The sequence below is a fragment of the Labrus bergylta genome, chromosome 3 (assembly GCF_963930695.1).
Source record: "Labrus bergylta chromosome 3, fLabBer1.1, whole genome shotgun sequence".
Lineage (NCBI taxonomy): Eukaryota > Metazoa > Chordata > Actinopteri > Labriformes > Labridae > Labrus > Labrus bergylta.
This window is the reverse complement of record NC_089197.1, coordinates 30,449,016-30,470,500: the sequence shown is the minus strand read 5'-3', so window position 1 is coordinate 30,470,500 and position 21,485 is coordinate 30,449,016. Positions and strand designations below refer to the sequence as shown.

Here is a 21,485-nt window from a genome sequence, read left to right as displayed (position 1 = left end):
GGCCTTTTCTCGTTCTAAATGACTCCTCAGCCCATATCTTTACCCTTTCCCATACAAGGCCTGTGCATGATGGTGTATAGTCACCAGCTTCCAAGCTACTGAGAGAGGAGGTTTAGTGCTTGTAAAAGAGTCAAACATCCCAGAGGATATACAGCATTGTGTTACAATTGTAATTTGTGCCCACCCGTAAGAAGTGGATCAGATGTTGCGGCAAAAATTATGGCACTTGACACTTTTAAGGGGTCATTTAAGTAAGATGACCCTTTGAGTCCCAGTAAAGCTAAGTGTCTAAAATGGAAAAATGTTTCACCTACACTGCATAGGATTAGAGTAAGGCGGCCCCTAAGTACCATGGACACTGTTGTATTTTGTGTTTTGAGGAATGCTTAAAAGCCTTTAGTAGGATTTTGTATTCAAGACGTGTTTGAAGGGTTGTAGCCTATGTGTTTTGTCATCTACAGGCTTGTATTTCTTTTTTATTCTCAAAAGTAAATAGCCTGTTTAATTGCTGCTGTTATTCAGAGCGTTTGCAATTTAAATTAGACACAAAATGTACACAAACAGCCAGTCAATAACTGCAGAGCAAATATGACTAAATGTCTGTCAGTAAATGACTTGGCCTTGGGAGGAGTTGTGCTATCTGACTCAAAAGTCAAATGATGTATGTGCAACTCTATGTAACACTTGCATGTGAAAAGTTTGGCCGAAAAAGTAGTTTCACTTTCGCGGTTTCAGCTGCCATCTAGCGTCCACTTGCAGTTTTCAAAACTTAGCGTATTATCCAGGTAACAGTATCGATTGGTCGAGTCTGTGCAGGTGATTCGGTAAGAGCTGAGGCCACATCTGTTGGGAGTCAACAAATAGCTTCTTTTTTTAAGACTTTCCGGAACTCTTTTGGACTCGTCACCGACTAGATAAACTTTATTTAACTGTATTTTGCCGGTGGACAGTGAGCTGTGGTAGACTTTGTCAGAGGAAGCTGCTGAACACTGCTGTTGTTTGTGACTGTCAGTCAACAGTTTCCTGACTCATCTTATCAGCGTCGAGGCTCCGACACGTCTCCGCCGCTCCTTCACCTTTTCTTCACTTGTTCACTTTTTTATCCAGCATTATGTGCCACCCTTTGTAATAGGTAAATGTAGAATATAGGTAGGCCTATCCGATGCCGGTTGTTTAGATTGAAGTGTATAGTTGTTTGAAAAAAAGAGGGGTGTGTTTTGACAGTACTCTGCCCTCTGGACTACCAATTAATGCCCCGCCCGATTGTCCTCGCTCAGGCGCACATATGACCATGTTTTTTCATCTGCTCATAATCCTCCAACTCCTGTCATGTGGACATCTGGCCTGTATGAGGAGGTTACTGACCAAGCAAGAAGGAGACCAAGAAGGTGAGATATTTATACTTCTAGAAGAATTTAAAAACAAAATCCTCAATAATGTAGCCTGTCTTTTTACCTTTTATTTATTTATTAGCACACATATAAGAATACATCAAAATAGGATTATCAAAGACATAAAAGGTGTGTCAGGAGAGGTCAAGAAGCCAACAGGCTTCTACAAGGGACCTCACCTCTTAAGAGACAAATAAATCAACTAAACAAATCACTCAATTTTAAAACAAAATTAAATATAAACACATATACAGAACCTATACACGTATTCATACACACACACTTAGACACATACATACAATAGAAAGACTGAGAATGTTAACCCTCTATCAGCTAAATGAAACAGGCATTGATCTATTATAAAGGGAGTGAAATGAGTGAGTTGATGGGAAAAAAAAGAAAAGAAATATATTTTATATATGCAAAAGTTTGGCCTCATGGATTAAATGTGAAGACAGTTTCCTTTTAAAAATCTCTGTAGACGAAGAGCCGTTAACAACGTGTCTTTTCTTTAAATGATTTCTCCTCATGTGTTCAAACCATGCCAGTGTTTGTAGATGAAGGGGACGCCAACTCGTTCCTGGGTCGTCATCTACTGTTCAACCGGTTCGACTTTGAGATTTTTGTGCCTGGGAATCTGGAAAGGGAGTGTTATGAAGAGGTCTGCAATTACGAGGAAGCAAGAGAGGTCTTTGAAAGCATCCCGCTTACAGTTAAGTGATGCTGCTCACTGAGGGTCTGCCATGACAAAGGGAACTGACCCTTGAAAATACCCTACTAATAATGTTTTGTTTTGCAGGATGCTTTTTGGAAGAAATATACTGCAGGTAAGACAGACGGGAATTATAATGACCTGTTTTTTGTTATCAAATACACTTTAAAGTACAGATACAGTAGGCTGTGTGTTGTTAAGAAACACTTAAGCCTTGCTAATGCATTTCAATTATTAGGGCTGTCAGTAACTTGCTAAGCCACCTTTTCAACTACACTGTAACTTTTAGATTTATTGCCAGGTCTATGCTGATAAAATGTCAAGTGCATCAGAAATGAGGACTGAATTCAGAACAAACTAACAACCGTGTCCATGCTGCTAACTCTATTTCATGATGGTCCATAGAGCAGGATAAGCGTCCCTCTCGGGTGGATGTGACAGCTCTTTTAGTGGGACTGATTGCTGCTGGAGTGTCCGTTGTTATTGTTGGACTTTTGGTCTGGTATTTCTGTCAGGGCAAATGTAAGGACAACGTAAGCCGTGCAAGGTGAGTCAGAGGGTCTTTAATAACTAATTGCTGCTTCTGATTCATTTCTTTGACTGTATTGTAAAGTTACGAGTATTTTTGTATATTTTCCTGGGCTCTGGCTCTGTATAAAAGGGAAAGTTCATCCAAACTAGCGCCAGCAACTTTCAATTTGACTGCACATTCTCACTATTTGTTTCAACCTCTTCCTATTTTTTTTGTTTAAGAGACCCAAACCAGCAGATAAAGAGAATGTTAAAACAGACTCAAAAAATACAAGAATACACCTTTTCAGAAAAACACTGTCGACATTAAAATTCCTCAGTTTTCCATAAAAATATGAACGCTGATGCGCCTTTGCACTTACCGCATCAGTGTTGGCTCCAAATGTAAGTGTGCCGTCAATTATTGTCCCCAAGTATCTGAGCTGATTCACCATCTCAACAGCCTGCCCATTCATTAGGATGAGGGTGACAGGTGAAGGCTCCCTCCTATGCTTTTGATTCCCTCATCGTACTGAGAAATGACATTATAACAACGATAGCAATCATATCAAATAAATGTATGGTTAGAATTTTACAGCAGTTACTGGAACCAGAGGGTACTTTGTTAGGCCAATACTAAAGAAATAGGTTCTAGAAACAGTATGAGGAAGGAACAACAATAAGTGAACAACTCTTAAATGTAATGTTTGAAGGCTTTGATTAGGGTCACATTAAAAATGACATGATGTAAACTTTTTTTCTGCACTCTTCTCACAGCTCCATTCGATCTCGACCGAGGAGAAGTAACGCTTCTTTAATAATGCGACGGCTAGAGGAGGTGTCCCTACATCCTGGGGTCCCGCCTCCGATCCTAATGGGGGACATAGACCCCCCGGGGCTGCCGTCATATGAGCAAGCAATAGCAATAAGTGGACAGCATGACGCCCCACCTCCTCCATATCCTGGGTAATTGCATATTCATTAGTACTTGAAGTTAGTTTATGACTCACTTTTCACGTTTTTATGTACATTTACACAATCCACGATGCAGTCACAGACACATGATACAAGGAAACTGACTCATCTTTTTTTTTTTTTCCTTTAAGCTCAAGAGCTGGAAGTATTCGGCGGTAGTAGCCTATCTCCAGGACTTCACCAGCATGTCTGTCTAAGCAGACAACTCATGTTTACACTGTGATGCTCTGCTTACTGCTTATATTTTTCATCATCACAAATTTGAAAAAGTCTCCTTGGTGCCTTCTGTTAATTGTTCTGATCAAGCTTTGTTTTTTATACATTTATAATATGAATGGTCTGTTGTTGTTCCTTTTCCTCAGCGGTGTAATATCATCTTTTCTTTTACCTGGATGTGCCAAAACATGTCCTCTTTGGTGTGTTTTCACAGCTGTGGTTTTGCTTAGTAATGTAACCGCAACCCTTTGCTAAATAAGCTTTAAATACCTATGCTGCTCTTTTTCTAAATGAAAATGAAGAATTATTCCAGTTTTGAGCGTCAGAGCTTTGAGTTCAAAGGGAACACTTGAGCCCTTAGGGGAATGTTGCTTTCAACACAGCTTAGAGGAGTTGAGAGCATCATCATTATAAGTATTGATTTCAAATGAAGAAAGGTAAACAGTTGCTCATAGCTCTACAGCTTTCTGTCTCCTCCAGAAGGAAAAAACTAGAAACTGCAAACCTGCTTGAAGTGACAGTATGGTTTGTGTATCTATGAGGACAATGTTTTGATGCACTGGTTTGCTTTAAGATTCACTTTGATCTGTTTATCATCATCTTGCGCTTTTTTAAATTTACAGATATTCTACTTTCATATTGTGATTTTAACTTTATTTTTAACACAAACAATGTGTTAAATTAGAAAATGTAGGCCTGCCGTATATAGACACATGTGGAAGATTCAGATGCAAGACCATTTTGCAGTTGTAGACCAACACTAGAGTTGTGATTTATATGAGAGAAGAACACTGTTATGGTTTTGTTTGTTAAGAATACAGCACAACAGATTGATCTGAGACACTGTCACTCACGTAATTGTTATGTAAATTATCTTTATACAAGATGGTTGTATGCTATTGTTTTTGCTTTTTGATGATGGGGAACACAAGACAATTTTTAACCAAATGAGAATGAGAATGTATCCACTGGTCTGAAGTCTAATTAAAATGAACATCTTGTGTTTTAATGTTTCAAATAAAACGGATATTTTAATATATGACTGGGTCATCTTTCAACAGTGAGTGAGGTTCTGAATTAGTCATTTCACACTTTAAATTGTATGTGGATGTGATCATCCCTTAGTTTTTTTGTCAGTGGTATGAAATGGTATTAGATGAAAGTGTGTACTTTTTTACAATAGTGGATTTGGTTTCGGCTCCCTTATTTTAAATAGACAGAGACACCCAAATTATTTTAATAGCCTACTTTCTTAAGTACACAAAGACAGGTTTATTTAACATACAATAAAAACAAGTGTGACAGACCAGGGTGTACTGAACTGTGTCCATTTACAGCCTTTGGGACCTTAAAGAATCAAGTAAATGAAGTTGGGCTTTCCAATGTAAATGTATTCATGTGAGATTTAGGGGTAGGCCTATCAGCTAAGTTGTCCCAGTGTGTGTCTATGGTGCTAAGGCCTACATGTTTCCAACTTGATAGCCTACTAGTGTGGCTACTTATAATCTAAACTTCATTCAAAAGGGCTCAAAATAGTTTGTTTTGTTTTTATTTTTAAGCAGGAGGTCTCAAACTAGTCTATGTAACCTAAACTATGTAACAAACGCATTATTAATGTCTAATTCACTCTCAAAATGAATTATGTGAAAATGTGTGAATGTGATTATTCCATATCCATTTATCAATGAGAGGCTGTAACAAATCACTTCAACAGGTCATTTTGGGTTGCTCTTTTAAAATAAAATAAAAAGTTGGATATCTGGAAACTATCTCAAACAGCAGACAAGTAGGCTATGACATAGCTGAACTTTTAGGTGGTCAGAGGGAAAACTACAAAACTTCCAGCCAAAGTCTGCGGTGCATCCTGGGAAATAAACTAACATGGGTACGTGAAACCATGCAGGGCTTGCACGTCTCTCCCCATGACGAGAGATGAAGAAAATTTAAGAAAATCACTCCCAAGGCGAAACGGCACATATTCATCCGGCACATCGCCACAGCTTCGCGGTTCTTGCGGACTGTGAAGTGCTCCGACGGGGCTGCCTCGCCTTTCCAGGTCGGTCTGTCGGGTTAGTGGGTCGGACCCTGGCTGCTACGATGTATGTCCGCTGCTCCACGAAGCTCCGTCGGGGAAGTGAATCTTTCACCGGATGATGGACAGGAACTACCCGACCTCCAGCTTCGCGGACGCGCTGGCTGCTCCAGCACAGACCGTAGCTTCTTGGGCCTATGACCGCAGCACGGCTAGTGTCAAGCCCAGGTAAAGGATGCAGGAGAAGGGCACATTCCCAAGGAAATACCGGTGATGGAGGGCCTAGGTTGCTAGGAGAGAATTGAAGAAGCTCTTGTTGTTGTAAGAATTGGTGAAATATGAGAAATGTGTAGTCATTAGAGAGTCTCCCACCTTGCTAGTTGTCGAAAGCACACCACCTCCACTCTATGGCCATGCTAAGAGTTGGTGCAAAATAGGGGAAAATGTGTGAAATATGCAACTTGGCCAGCTAGGTAGCCAAAACAAGATAGGTAAGTAGCTTCACATGCTAGTTATGGCACTTCAAATTAGAGGTATTTAGCTTTTGGTGTTGTTATCTAAGTGCGCAGAGGCGACGTGTCGTAGTCTGCACAATATGTGTGCCACTATTTAAGTTATGAAAGTTGCATGTCCGTGACTTTCTTTAACAAAATGTGTCACTTTTGAACCCACGTAACTTGCTTAAGTCGCAGAGCTAAGACTTAAAGTCAAAGTCATTGTTTTATTTTCTACAAATTTAATGATGACAAGAGATCATGGCCAATTTTATTATTTAGTATTTGGCACATAAAAGTCGGATTGTGCTAAATAATCATCACCATATTATAACACCACCTGGGTTCACCCTCCTAAAACATATAGAGCAAGGTCAAACAGATGAAATGTGATGATGCACTAAATTATCCCACAGAAGTGTTTACTTAATCTATTTGCTGCATGGCACAAATCATAGCATACTGCACTGCCAACAATCACTTGACTATAGTAAATATATCATGTTTGCACTGATTACAGGTTCAGAAAAAGCAGCCTTGGGTTATCTGAGTTTTCTTGTCATATCTGTGTGACCCACATAGCAAGGTTTTTTGGCTGTATTTGGCGTGTGCCTCAGCTGTTTGTGAAGGGTAATGTTATATGCTCAGTCACCATTTATAGGTTAAAGGTCCTTAAAATTGAAAGGAACCAATGCAAGGTCTATTTTACAAAAGATTATAATGCTTAGCTGATTGGCAGTCTTAGAGATCTAATTATTTACCTATATGGAATAGTGAGGTAGTTTGTAGTGTTGTTGTACTGGGATGCATTATATTTAAAAAGAAATCCAATGTTTCACCAATTCTATTTACCGTAAACATGAGGGTGGATTCAGTTGAATGTGGTCCAATATCATAATAATAATAGTAATAATAATAAACCTAGGTTTAAATTGATGGTACAATTTATACTTCTGTGACAGTGTGAACAAAATTGTACACACCGTGATCTTTTGAAAAGAAAGAAAGCTGTTGTGTATGATTACAAACGTGTATCTAGTTAAGAGGCAGAGGAGTTTATACTGGGCTTGGCTTGATGTTATGTTCTCAGATTGATAGTTAAATTGAGGAGAAGAGAGAGAGAACAGAACATTGCACATCTGTGAATGTAAAAGGGACAAGAGTAAGCTGTGGATGACACCCTTTCTGCTTTGAGTCCTTCCACAGATGTTTTCCTTCTGGCAAAGAGAGGGAACATTTTAGGTCAGACTGGCTGCCTTCGATTAGCCCACCTCTGGTTTTATGTCTGTTTCCCATGATTTTCCTGGGATAAGCAAAGAGTCATATGTCCGATATTAAGCTGTTTTCCCCCTGATTGGTCCAGGCAAACATTACCTCAGTATCTTACTCCAAGCATACTGGTTAATTCTACAACAATTAGAGTACATTATGGGTTTGAATCATGTTTTTAACATTTGGCACTTTTTTCAATGCATGCTTAATATAGCCATGATTGCATCTTCTGCAAATTGGGTGTGGGCCTTCTTAGGTTGTCACTCAGACAATAATTTACAGAAAGAAAACACAAGAATGCTGTTTTTCAAGAAAAGCCATTCACTCTACGTATTTGAGTGCTGTACTAAAACCTGCAAAGATGAAAGCTCTCATGCAGGTGTGTTGTGTGTTTATGCAGTTCCAGTTATGGTGCAGCACACCTTGAGGCAGAGCTCCTCCAGCGGCAAAGCTATACTTCAACCCACCAGCTTCCCACCTACACTACATCACACCTTCCTGCTGCAGCAGGTGAGCTATTAATGTCCTAATCCACTGTATTTTTTTAATGGGTCAGTTCACCCAAATTACAGGTAACGCATGTTGTCACCTACGGCCTGTGACATCTGGTCATGCAGATATTTTCTGGTTTTCCTTTATTTGTTTTGGCTTGAATTGATGACCAGATATTGCAGTTTGACAGGTACATGATTTTTAGACTAATATTGATATTTGTGAGTTAAATTTATGTATTTATGTATGTATTCTTTAACAACCAATTATATTGATAAGGGTTTTTGATTCGGTTCCCCTTAACTTCACAATTGCTACTACTAAGAAATATTCTGGGCAATGGCATGAGTGAAAAAATGAATTGGCATGACTTTACTGGGCTGAAGTATAAAATCATGTCACTGCTCCAAAACATATCTTTGGCATTTTTCAGATCAGGTAATAAACTACCCCTAATGTTGATACGACATAAAGTATCACAATATAAGGTATCATTGAACTAACATCAATTGGGATATCAGCCCAGCCTTTTTTGCACTATTGATAACTAACTCTTATCCCTGTTTTTCCGTTTGTTGCTATTAGGAACACTTGACTCAAGCAGTAATACTTCTGAGACCTCAATCATGAGCTTCCTGTCAGCCATGGAGTCTAGAAGCCTTCAGGCTGGTCCTGTTAGTGCCTCACTACTTCCTCCTTTCAGGCCTCCATCATGGCCTGCTGGTGAGAAAACATCAGCTTTGTGTTGAAATTACACTGTAACTTATAAGCATGTAACAAAATAACCCTGTCTTTACAAAGTTTAGGCTTCTTTTTTATAAACAACTTACCAAAGGTACTGATTTTAAATGTGACGCAAAGCGAATCTTGTTCCTTTGAATGAGAATACTAAGTTTATCTGCATTGTTTATGGATATATGGATTAGTGATGGAAATTTACAGTAATCCCTGTACTCGGTTACTCGAATTACCTAATGAACGAGTACTCGAGTACCTGCAGATTATTATTATTATTTTTTTTTTTTTAACCGTAAACAAAAAAAAGGTTCCGTCGGACACAGACCTCCCGGACCGGAACCGGCTTGTACTCCAGCTCAACAAGCGCCATCAGCTCTCTGAAGCCTTCTCCTTCCACAAAACTTAATGGGAGCATATCTCCAGTTACCATTTTGGTTATTAGCAGGCTAATCTTCTCCGCTCTGGTTTTGTCACAACGACGTGTGCTAACAGAGCTAGCAAATACACGCAGGTGTAGCAGACGGTTCTGTATTTGTTGTGCTTTCGCTTTTGGTGTAATGTTCCTAGAGAGTTGCCGTAGCTGCCGTAAAACAGTTGTTTTTGCTGAAATCTGGCTCGGTGTGTACTAAAGCTGAAGCCGTGGCCGGAGAAGTCATACGTTTGTATCCTGTTAATTATTTTCCTACCTAGTATATTCAGTTAGGCGAAAACAAAAAGCTGGGTCACACATGTAACACTGTATGAGTTCAAGTTTGCAGCCAAAAGCAGCGCTTGCACAGGTGCACGAGTAACAAAATGTTACTTGAATAATGGGGTCAACGGCGAGTACTCGTAACCATCCCTAATATGGACACACTGTTTGATTTAAGTCAGCATAATATGATCTGATTAAAAACTTTTGGGAATTTACTTTTTTGGGTTTAATGCAAAATATGGAATTAGGTATTATTTATTATGCTTACTGTACCATTATGTCCCTTCATGTTTCCAGTCCTGGATATTAATTGTTTATTCTGTGCTATGCAGGTACAAACTCATCAACCACAGAACTATATTTGACTGGGGCCCTGCCTTCTACTGCCACCTTCCCCTCTCCTGCTGCTCTGTCATCCTATCAGCACACTGGTGCCTACCCTCCCAGGAGTTATGCCACGAACCCTTCCTTGGCTCTCCCGGATCCTGCCTTCAGCCAATCCACCAATGGCCTGTTTTCTCACCATGACCCCCTCCTTCATCTCAAATCAAGCCAGACTGTGCTTCCCACTGCACTGGCTTTCAATCATCTCTCTGCATCCGCTCTGGGCTCGACTCTGCCAGTCCAGTCATCCACTTACCGCTCGGCCCAGGAGTCAGCCCCCCACCTCTTACAACCCCAGTTCAGCCTGCTACCTTCTGGCCTGCCAGCTCCTCATGGCACTTCACAACCATACGGAGCCACGGTTTTCTCAGGCTCCATTGAACGAGCTCTTCAGCGTGAATGTAGTGTGATTAAACACCACCAGAGGCCTTCTAGTAGCCACGCAGCACCCGAGCAATTGTCCAATTCAGAGCACTCCTTACAGGGATACTTTGGCTCTGGCAATGAAGCGGATGTGTCCTATGAGCAGGACCCGTCCCGACAGACCCAAGTGTCCTGCAGCCCTTCCACAGGCCAAGATTCCTCTCAAGGGGTCAGTCGTGCTCCACAACCCAAAACAGACTCAGTTACACAAGTATATTCATCCACTTCTTTGCCAAAGGCTAAAGACTGTTCTTCAAAACTGGCTCAACACTCTGCTGGTGCTGAAGAGAGTCACAGACACTCTCAGAACCTTTCAGCAGGGTCTCCAGATAATTATTCCCCAGGTCAAAAACAGAACTCAGTGATTGCTAATCAGCAGTCAGTCCAGCTCTCCAGCCTTATGTCCAGTAGTCTGGCTCAAACCTACATCACCCCCCACACCCAGTCGCAAAACTCCAATTCCACCTCGGGCAAACTCTCCCCACTTTACAAGACTCTGCCTTCTCTCTCTAGCCAGTCTAACAATGTTGCATCTGTAAGTCAGGCTCTTATTTACTCTTCCAGTCCTGGGCTGAGCCAGGAGCAGGAGATCCAGTATGGAGCCCAGGTCCAGGGCTTGTGTCAGGGGAATCTCTCTGAGAGTTACCCCCCAGCCAACTCTCAGGGTGCCCCAAGTGTGACTTTTACATCTCACTCTCAGGTGCAAGCTTCGGTAACTCAAACTCAGAGCTACGCAACAGGACAATCCCTTAACCAATCCTTAAACTCACCTTATCAATCCACATGTGTACGGAGTCTGCCCACACCAAATTCTACACAGGACTACACCCTCATGCAGTCATCATTGGGAAGTAAAACACATGACACTCTGTCCCAGCAGCAGACAATGTCTTTGCCGACATACTCTTCAACTGCTCAAGCCTTACAGATCAATGCTAGGTCATCAATCCAGGACATCAAGCTAACATACAGTAAACAGAAACTTGAAGAGCTTCCTATCCAGGATCTAGATGCTCTCCAACAGGCATCTATGGAAGCCTCTGCTGCGGCAAGCAATATGTCTGCTCATCACAATGTCATCTATGTTGTTTCAAAAATGGATGATCACCAGAAAACCCAAAGTGTCATCCGAAGCAATTCACGCTCTGATGACCAGCTCATGGGACTGGGTCATACAAACACAGCACAGCTAAAGGATGAAAGGCTTGATTCTTTAAGCCAACAGCATGTTCATCTAAGCAGTACAAATGGTCATGATACAAGAAACCTGAAAACCACAAACTCCAGTATTATAGCGTCACATGTACCTCTTAGCTCAGAACAGCTCAAGCAGCACTTGCTCCAACTAAAATCTCCTGAGCCACATCAACCAAACCATCAGAATCATAGTCAGTCCCAAACCACTGCACCCCACACCCAATTTATTACTGTCCCCAGCACTCAGGTTGTCCTTGACCATAACCAGATGATTCTGCTCCAGCAGTCCCTCGTACATCATGCCCAGAACACTTCGAAGGTGGTGTCAGTGCAAGGTATTCCACCAGGACACGATTTGGGTCCTGTACATGTTCAGTACCTTCAGATGGATCGAGAACTTCTTGGTCCCAGTGTCACTGAAACTCAGAGTCAGCAGGGCACAGTAGTGTCCGAACAGAGCTCAGGATGCCCTGAAACCTCCAAACAACACTACAGCCAGTCCACAAACCAGCAACCCAGTGATGCCAAGAACCACTTTGCTCTCAACTCTATTTGCTTCCCCGACTCCATGCTACTTGGAGATGACAGAAATATTTTGTCAAATGTTGACGACATCCTAGCTGCCACCGTGGCAGCCTGTGGTGTCACACCACAAGACTTTGTCAAAGCTACGTCCTCTGCTGAGGCTGAAATGGCAGCGATGTCAAGTCCAGTTGATTCTAAAGGCCACTTCCAGACGGTGGATATGAGGCACATGTCGCCAAGTTTTACACACTCTCACGGCATGGCCATGACACTAAATGGAGCTCAGATGGCCACAGACTGTCAGGGTCAGTCTGTCCACCACAACAACAGCTCTGACCTCGATTCAAATGGAGATGGAGGGAGCTCTGAGAACGACTATCACTTAGCCGGGCAGGTGTATGACCCGTCAGGTCTCCAGAGCAGAGTCAAAGGGAATGTGAAATGTATTAAAACAGAGGATGGCCTCATGGACAGCCAAGGAGTTGAAGACTTTCCCAAAAAGAAGGCCCGCTCGAAGACCTTGATGAAACCAGGGGGTCCTGAGGAGGATAATGGACAGGCAAGAGCGTCAAAGCGTGGTGGGCAGGCGAAGCGACAGAACTCCAGGGGTAGTGACGTCAGCTCGCCATCTTCTTTACAGAATGTATACGATGGTTGTCTGCAGCAGGAAAGAATCCGGCAGAAGATCCGCGAAGTGGAAGAGAAACAGCCAGAGGTCAAAACCGGTTTCATAGGCTCGTTCCTCGACTTCATCAAATCTGGTCCCAAACAGCAATACTCTCCAAGTCCTACACGAACGATAAGTCGCCAGAAAAAGCCGTGCACCTCATCCAAACCACCGCCGTGTGCTTTGCCATCTTTGCCTCCTAAACTGCAGACTCTACCCAGTCCCTTGATTCCCCAGGAGAGTCAAGGAGTGAGCTCTCAGCAGAAACGTCTGGATGACGATTTGCAAAAGAACTTGGAGACTCTGCCATCTTTCAGTTCAGATGAAGAGGAGAACACTGGGAAGAACCAGGCCCTGAGGAACAGCATCACCTCAGCACTTTCGGCCCTGGATGAGTCTACAGATCGGAAAACCAGAACAGGTAACTTTACCTTAGCAAAGATCTCTTTACTTTGCATCTTTTATTCTTACTTTATCTATTGAGATTTCAAAAACACCCTTGCTTGTTAGATCTTCGGTTTAAATGCAATTAGATGTTTGTGAACTACGTTTTTTTTATCTTTTAAATGAATTCTGTCTGAAATATCTTTTATATTATTGTTTATGAGAAGTCTAGTTGACGTTTCATTTAAATGTTTTTTGATGATGTTTTCACTGAACAGTCGTATATTTGTAACCCTTCTCCAGATAACCAAATCCCTGGTTCAGTGATGAAGCCACAACAGGTTCCCACCATGCCACTCCTCGTCCCTGAGGCCCGAATGTCACAGGTCGTCACTCCTACCCAGACAACAATCGCCGTGTCAAGAGGGACTACCTTTGTGGCCAATAAGGAGTCCAAAGAGACCCCTCCAGGCCAGTTGGCTGTGAGGCTTACGAGTGTGGCCATCGAGGGACTGACTGACGAGGAGCTGTCTGACAGTGGAGGAGAGGGAATGTACAGAGAGAGGGACGAGTTCGTCGTCAGGAATGAGGACATCGAAAGCCTAAAGGTAAAACTGAATCAAGCCATAAGGTTGTTCAGATGGGGATGCTTGGAATAAATGGAGAATTTTCCATGCCGCAGCTAAATTGTAACCCTTTTCCGACTGCCTTTTTTTTTTTTTTTTTTTGCAAAAGTGCCGTAACTTATCTTAGCCGTCATCACGTCTTTGTACATTCATATTGATTCCACATTAGTGTCCCAGTCTGTGAATTCACATTGTGTTTTGGCATTGTGGAAGCACAGCACAGTGGGAGCTCCACATTGACACACAGTCAGACATGCACACACACACACACACAGCGCTGTCCTCCAACCCTGGCTCAGCTGAAACCATCTCACCTCTGTTCCTACCTCTGAAGATGTTACAGATCCCATTATGCCTCCGCAACATTCATATTGAAGGTGAAACATCACAGGGTTGTAAATATCACTGCTTGAAACGCTGAATAGGGCTTATATGGTCTTGTGGCTGTGTAGTGGTCCTTATTTTCATGAAACATCATAAATGTAGAATAGTGTCATCCAACACGTTTCCTTATGATTGTGGAAGGACAGTTATTTCCTTTATTGCCCCATTCATTGTTCTTGTTGTGCATCTATCACTGAAACCTATTCTGCACTGTCATGTCCGTGTGCACAGGTGACAATGAGAGCAGGCAGTGAGCCTCCAGCCATCTGGAAAGTCCAGAAGGCTCTGCTGCAGAAGTTTGTGCCTGAGTTGAGAGATGGGAAGAGAGTCTTCTCAGCTACGAACAGTGTAAGTGTAGGCGGACACGTCTAACCTGTATGTGGATTTAAGATGATTTGTTATTCACATAATTGTTTTAAATTGTGCAGCAGGTGATATGTTCCTTTTCTTTGTCTGTGTAGTATCTTGGATACTTTGGTGACGCCAAGACCATGTACCAGAGAGTCTACGTGAAGTTCTTGGACACGGTTAACAAAAGAGAGTATGTACGAGTTTGCAGTCGGAAGCCGCGCTGCAAGCCAATGAACTCCCTAAGGTACGCTAACCGTATGGACAGGTGTAAACCAACTTTTTTTTTTTTCTTTTTGCATGACTAACAAGGGACATATATGGTAAACAAGAAGAAACAGTAATGGAAACAAAAGGAAAAACAATGCAATACGCTGATACAGATCATAGAATACACTCAACATTTCCTGTCATTAACTGTTGTTGTGAGATTGATCAATGGTCGAAGAACTGAGGATTGGGTTGATGAGAGTTAAGGGTAAACAAATATAGAAGAGAAACACATCACATGTTTTATTTTTACACAAGTGGGTGCTGTAAGTGTTTCTCTACCAACCAGGGGTGTTCAGGTGAAAACTTTGCTGGGCCTGACAGCCGCCACGTCCTCAGTCTCCTCGAGCCAAAAGCCTCGACCCAAACAGCCCAAGACCCGGGCTGAACCCCCGCCTAAGAAGAGGAGGAAATGGAAGGAGGAGTTTTCGCCCACTGCCTCTGGATCATCTGCAGAAGAAGGTGGTGAAGATGATGGTGAGGATTCCTCTGACTTTTCTCCTTAAATCTCAAATATACGTGATGTTTTTGAAATGTCTCCTGATATTAATTGTTGTCACACTCGCACCTTTAGAGTTAAACCCCCCTGTTCCGTTCGCTTCACGGCTCCTCAACACACGAACCACGAAGGAGACATTCAAGAGCTTTGTGGAAGTGCTCATCGGCATTGCGTTAGACGAAGATGTGATCACAGCACTTGAGAGGGCAAATGGTAAGAGTTGAGTTTAAGTTTTCTTTTGAGATATTTGCGTGACGTAGGTGAAAGATTAGAAAACAAGGTCATGAAACTTTTTTTTTTCTCGTCATGTTTCAGATGAATTGCTGCTGCCACATATGAAAAGAGTTGATGGGATGATCACAGACAACAGGAAGCGCCTGCTTCACAAACTGCACATAGGGCAGGTCCTAAAGGTGAGTGTGGCACTTTGATATATGCTGCAAAAAATTTACTTTTCATTTGATGATCCAATTTTATATATTAACATAATAATGTATCTTTAATTGCAAAGGTACAGATCTTAAGGATTGAAAATAAATAATGTTAAGAGTTCAGTTTTTTAATTAAGTCCTTGTTTTCTTAAGAGGGCAAGCTGTTTAAGTAAAACTGATTAATTTTACTGACAAAGAACAGAAAAGATACTGAACGTTGACTGTTGAGTATGAATCTGCAGTAAATCTTGTGTTCTGTCTTCAGACGGCTCTTGACAGCTTCCCAGAGATCTCAGTGGTGACTGAACTTAAAAAGGATGGGGAAACCCCGGCCTTTAAGGTGCGTCTCAGTGGGAAGGCCTACAACAAGAAAACCATGAAACCTTACAAGATGCCCAACAAAGTGCCTCAGGTAAAACGTCATTTTATAAGATGTACTATCATGGTCTCTCCAGCAGAGGGCATAGTGTTACTACTTGAGTGTCTCACTTACATTCCCTTTACTCTGCTCAGCACTGATGCCACTGTTCCTGCTCCTGTGTACTGACTCTAATGAGACAAAAATAGGATTCCCTTGAAAGTGCTGTAATAGTTTGCTTTCTTCTAGGAGTATACAGTGGACCAGCAGAAAACTCAGTGGTTCTCTCTGTACCACTCTTTGCAGCACTACAAGTACCACACGTACCTCATGTGTAAGGACGAGGTAAGACATCATCGCATCCCTGATCGTGTTGAATTTATTTAGCTTTCTGTTAGAGTGGATTAGATAGATTGTTATTTAACATGGATGTCAAAATGACATTAGACAGGGAATATTGGCTGGTATTATTGGTTCGGCTTTTTACTCCTTCTGTTCTGTTTGTGGCTCTGCTGTCCAGATTGCATCTCTGCGCTTGCAGGTCGGGGACCTGGGGCAGGAGGAGACGGTACAGAAGTGTCTGCAGAACGGAGCGTGGGTGGAGGGGCTGTTCGATCGCTTTGGAGAGCTTATAAGTCAGGTGCAGCAGGCCTGCCGATGACTGAAAACAAGTTCAGACAAGAAGGTTCCTCCAGCAGAAAAAGGGTTGAGTGAGTCTCTCCTTCAAGCCGCAGAGAGATTTGAACCAGGGACCTGTCAGACGACTTGCCTAAAAGACTTTGGATGGCTTGTAGTCTGAAGGGGCAGCAGGTGAACAGCAGGAACGTTTATGACCTGCATCGCTGCATCCCAGCAGAAAGCAGACGCTTGACGAACAGAGGACACGGACATGTTTTTGTAATCATTTTGGGAGACTTCCACTTTCATGCCTCTCCTCGTCTTTGTAGGTTTTTGTAGTTACAAGCCCACTTTTTATGGGCCTTTTCATAGATTTCTAATGTTTTTTTAATGTTTTTGGTTGTTTTTAGTTCACAGCCAGATCATAACCCGTGAGTAAGCACTAGATAGAAAGCAGTCGGTGTAGAGAGTAGAGCACAGTAAATATAATACAGGATTCTGATTGCCTACAGTTATAACAAGCTTTCTTCAATCATTTTGAGAAGTATGCTCACATACAGCCAGGTTGATTTATTGTAAAAAATAAAAAAAATAATAAAAAATACAACGATATATTATATATAACCGTAGATATACTGTTTGTAAAAGATCCATTTTTGTAATGGAGCACAGACTTATATATAATGTAAATTTTGTATAAAAGAACCGGGAGATGGGAACTACAACAAGTCTTTTAGTAACTATTTACTTCATGTATACAGTTGTTTGAACCTTTGTGCTTCAGACAGCACTTTGCTTTCAAGAGAAAAGTCCGACCTGTTCCAGGACTGAGTTTTATGAACTTTGTGAATCAAATATTCTCACCTTGACTTTACCGAGGGTAAAATAAAATACATATAAGTTGTCTTTATACTCCTTTACAGATGTAGCCCACATTTTATGACGAATAGATCTATATTTTCACAGAAGTAAATAAATATTATGTTATTTGATCATCACAATTTCTGAGACACTTTTCCCATTGTTGTTTTCTTAATTGGATTCTTCATAAGATGCTTACCAACTTTATGTTATCAAAAAATGGCCTTTTTCTTTACAGATGCAGTTTGAAAATAAAGAGCCGCATGTATTAGATGATTGGTTTGTTTTTCTCTTAAGTTAACTTCCTCCATATTTATTATTTGCACATGTGTGAGGCATTTGATTTAAAACATTGTAGTACAGTGATCAGCAACTGGCGGTCCCCCCAGAATATAAATAATGGTGGATGATTCAACAATAAACATAAAAATAAAACCACTAGGTTGTGAAATACTTGCATTACATTAATGAGAGATATTACATTTCCTCTCTGACATACCCTTCTGAACATCGGGCTTGACAGCTGCCAGGCTTGTAATCTAAGCATATTTGTCCAAGTCCGGCCACCACATAATCTGTCAAGCAATAAAAGCTGTCCCTTGTAAGAATGTAGTTGATGACCCCTGCTGTAGTAGCACTAACCGCTTATGTTTCGATATAGAGCTGGCTTCCTGTAGCATGCTTAAACAACATCAAATCTCACATTTATAAACATGACTCAGTCCCTGACAACGTAAACCAGGGCTCTTAGGACACAAATACCTTTAAAGCGTCGACGGCCTTTGTGGTAAAAGTTAGAAAGATAAAAAAAAGTTTGAACTGGAGATACTGAGTACGGTCTAAAGATGTCAGAGAATCATCTGAAATACTTTCACCAGAAAGGCAGTGTTGCAGAATATGAACACACACTTTAATCATTTTATTTTTTAAGATTTTCTCCATCACACAGGATCTGCTGAGTTTGTTCTCTGTGTTATTTCAGAGTCTGTTAGCAGCTGGCTTGTACATTAAAAGGAAGAGTAGTGGGCCAGAGTGAGATAAGTGCAGATGATTTTTTTTCCCCCGACTCCAAAAAACCTTAAAAAGCTTCAGAAGTGACTCCAGCCATCACAAGAAAGTTCAGTCACCACTGTCACATTCCTTCCTGACTTCTTACCACAGCATTGTTTCTTGTCTTAACCAAGTTGCCTAACTAAAAAATATGTTTCCAACATGTCAGGGGTCAGTTAAACGTCACCTGCCTGTTGGAGGCTCTTATTCCCATAGAGTGTTTCAGGGCGCGAAACTTGTGGCACTGCTCGCCCACCATGCTCTCATGACCAAACTATTCACTGTGAAGGGGTGGCTGACTCTGTGTCGTCCGAGAGGCTCTTTGGCCTGTTGAATAAAATATGATTGCCCAGTAGCTTCGGCCACAATGCGAAAATTACTGGCAACCCCCCTAAAAACAATAGTGTCTCTGTGCTGCATGGACGGCTCTGTGAGGAAAGCCACTGTCCTCTGTCCTTTGGAGTTGGCGGAGGACGGCCTGTCATGCAAGCGTTTGGGATTCCAGCACGGGCACGACTGTAAGACACAGATACTGAATGTCTGCTGTCCAGATGAAAAGCACATGAATATTAATGCATGGTATTGTTCCATAATGTGGGAGACAGACTGAGAGGACCCTTGAGGCAGCGTGAGAATAACAGAACAGGCAGAGTTAAATGGATGGCTGGATGTTGGATAAGATTTGAAAACACAGACTGTTTATTGGTTCTGTAGTAAAACATGATGTGCTGTGTGTTAGTGGTGTAGTTTAAAAGATGTTTTGACCAGTCACACATTCGCTGAATACACAGTAGAAGACAGAAGGGAAGACAAGTTGCAGATTTACACTCTGTCTAAAAGCTGAAAATATGTAACTGAGTAAATCTACTCTTGAGCTGTCCTTTCAATCATCACATGTGTGTTTATTTTTCTTTAGTTTTACAACAGTCTTAAAACAATCATAAAAAGGAAACCAGTTACTTTTTATTATAACTGGGGTGTGTGATCTTTTTCAAAATAGCAGTAGGCTATCTAGATGTAGCTTCTTATAGCTTAACTTCTCTCAAGGTTTTGGATCATTTTAAGTCAATGTGTCAACATTTTTTTTACAAATAAAGATAAAGATTTGTGTCTTCAAACATTTTCTTTGCTTACTGGATTTTTGTCGTGACAGCTAAAATGGAGATTGATCCCTAATAGGCAATCCACTGGACTCATATCCAGTTAGATAACAGTTCAATCTACCTCCACCTTAACCAAATACACATTCATACATCAGCAGTGACAGGAGAGCTAAAACAAATCCTTTACGTGAATAAAAATACGTACAACAGTCAGCAAAAATACTCATTACTCTATATAATATATAATAATGCAATACTGAGTATGTTACAGCTGTAGGTGTTCCAAGGAGAACGACTTTAAAACTTTGTTGACTAATTTATTCTAAGGCTTAGTATCATAGTCATTTGAGTATCTAGAAACTAGAGCTCAAATGTAGTAGGGTAAACGAAACAGTTTTTGTCTTTTAGAATAAAATACAGCGCAAGTTGCAAAAATAGGTGGAGCTGGCGCAGGTATGGACCAGCTCCTAGTTATGCTGCTATGAGCTTTAGACTGCTGGGGGCACTTTAACACAACTGGCAACTTGAGCTCTCATCTCTCTCTCTCTCTCTCTCTCTCTCTCTCTCTCTCTCTCTCTCTCTCTCTCTCTCTCTCTCTCTCTCTCTCTCTCTCTCTCTCTCTCTCTCTCTCTGTGCATTCACATCATATAACTGCATGTCACTACCTGTAAATCTGTATGCTTCACCTGTATATGTGCTATATAAATCACTAACCACTCCTGAGCTCTCGTGTCCTTTAGGTTCCTCTGGATCGTTAGTGGGGACGGCCTACTGCTACCAAACCACTTTCCCCCGTTTGTCCCTTTCCTTCTTCTTCTATCTCTGTCCCACTTTTCAAGCCCAGCTCAGTTTCTGCAGATGGCTGTTCGTCATGAGCCTGGTTTTGCCCAAGGTTTCTGCCTGTTAAGATTTTTTTTTTCTTGCCGATGTAACTTTGCCAAATATTACTTAGTGCTCATGATGCATTTACGTTGGGTCTCTGTAATATAACAATGAGTAAGGTCTTTTACCTGCTCCTTGTAATGTGTCTCGAGATAATAGTTGTAATAAATTGGTGCTATACAATCAATCAATGATTGACTTTTTTACTTTATTGATGGATTTGAGTTCATAACTCTGGTGTTCATGTGACAGTTTTAGAAAAGGATCATCAACAGGTCCACTGTAATGTCTCAACACTTTCTTCATTATTTTCCAGGTCACACTGGATCCAGAAACTGGCATGGTAGATTTTTCTTATTTGCAATGTCACGCCCTAGAAAAAAATCTCTTTGAGTATTTGCCATAGTTAGAACTGTAAGTCAAACAAATGACTAACATTGCATGACAGATAGGAGGAAAGAAAATGAAATATGCTGGGCGCTCAGGGCAAACGAGGAGAACGAGGAGAGTAAATATTGCTTTGACCTTGTGGATAGAGTTTCTGATTGTATTAACCAGGGTTCTCTCTCTCTCTCTCTCTCTCTCTCTTCCCTCTGTGTTGGTGTAAACCACTTTTCACTTCACAGCACTTTAGAGTCAGCTTTGTTGCAGGTTTACTAAATACCAGCACATGAAGTCGAAACACATTCATCATTTGAGTTGTAGAACCTGTTTGGCCCACGAGTTGCCTTAAGTTAAGGAGTGGATTTCCTCTGTTTGGACACTGCAGCTTTATAAATAATAAAAAAATACATTATTCACGCGGCAACTAAATGTGAGTTTATACACACATGCAACATGTTAAGGCTACAGGCAATGGGCCTGCGCTTCTATGAATTCAGTTCTCAGAGTCTGTTCGGAAGCATTATGTCTGACTGAAAAACTCTTGTGATTTATTGCGGTGACAATG

The 21,485-nt window shown here is 41.4% G+C and overlaps 2 protein-coding genes across 2 annotated transcripts; both read left to right on the top strand.

Annotated features, from left to right (window-relative positions):
• The first annotated feature begins 793 nt into the window (after positions 1 to 793).
• Positions 794 to 4,843, top strand: prrg4 (proline rich Gla (G-carboxyglutamic acid) 4 (transmembrane)). The gene is made up of 6 exons (XM_020629212.3): positions 794 to 1,388; positions 1,940 to 2,103; positions 2,191 to 2,218; positions 2,509 to 2,650; positions 3,391 to 3,579; positions 3,720 to 4,843. Exons 1-6 carry the CDS (start codon positions 1,286 to 1,288, stop codon positions 3,745 to 3,747), a joined length of 654 nt encoding a protein of 217 aa, XP_020484868.2. The 5' UTR covers positions 794 to 1,285; the 3' UTR covers positions 3,748 to 4,843.
• An 813-nt stretch (positions 4,844 to 5,656) lies between these two features.
• Positions 5,657 to 17,772, top strand: qser1 (glutamine and serine rich 1). The gene is made up of 13 exons (XM_020640472.3): positions 5,657 to 6,064; positions 8,003 to 8,112; positions 8,680 to 8,817; positions 9,859 to 13,143; positions 13,410 to 13,714; positions 14,348 to 14,464; positions 14,578 to 14,711; positions 15,024 to 15,211; positions 15,309 to 15,446; positions 15,549 to 15,646; positions 15,930 to 16,076; positions 16,272 to 16,367; positions 16,543 to 17,772. The coding sequence occupies exons 1-13, from the start codon at positions 5,955 to 5,957 to the stop codon at positions 16,681 to 16,683; spliced, it is 5,007 nt and encodes a 1,668-aa protein (XP_020496128.2). The 5' UTR covers positions 5,657 to 5,954; the 3' UTR covers positions 16,684 to 17,772.
• The last annotated feature ends 3,713 nt before the right edge of the window (positions 17,773 to 21,485 follow it).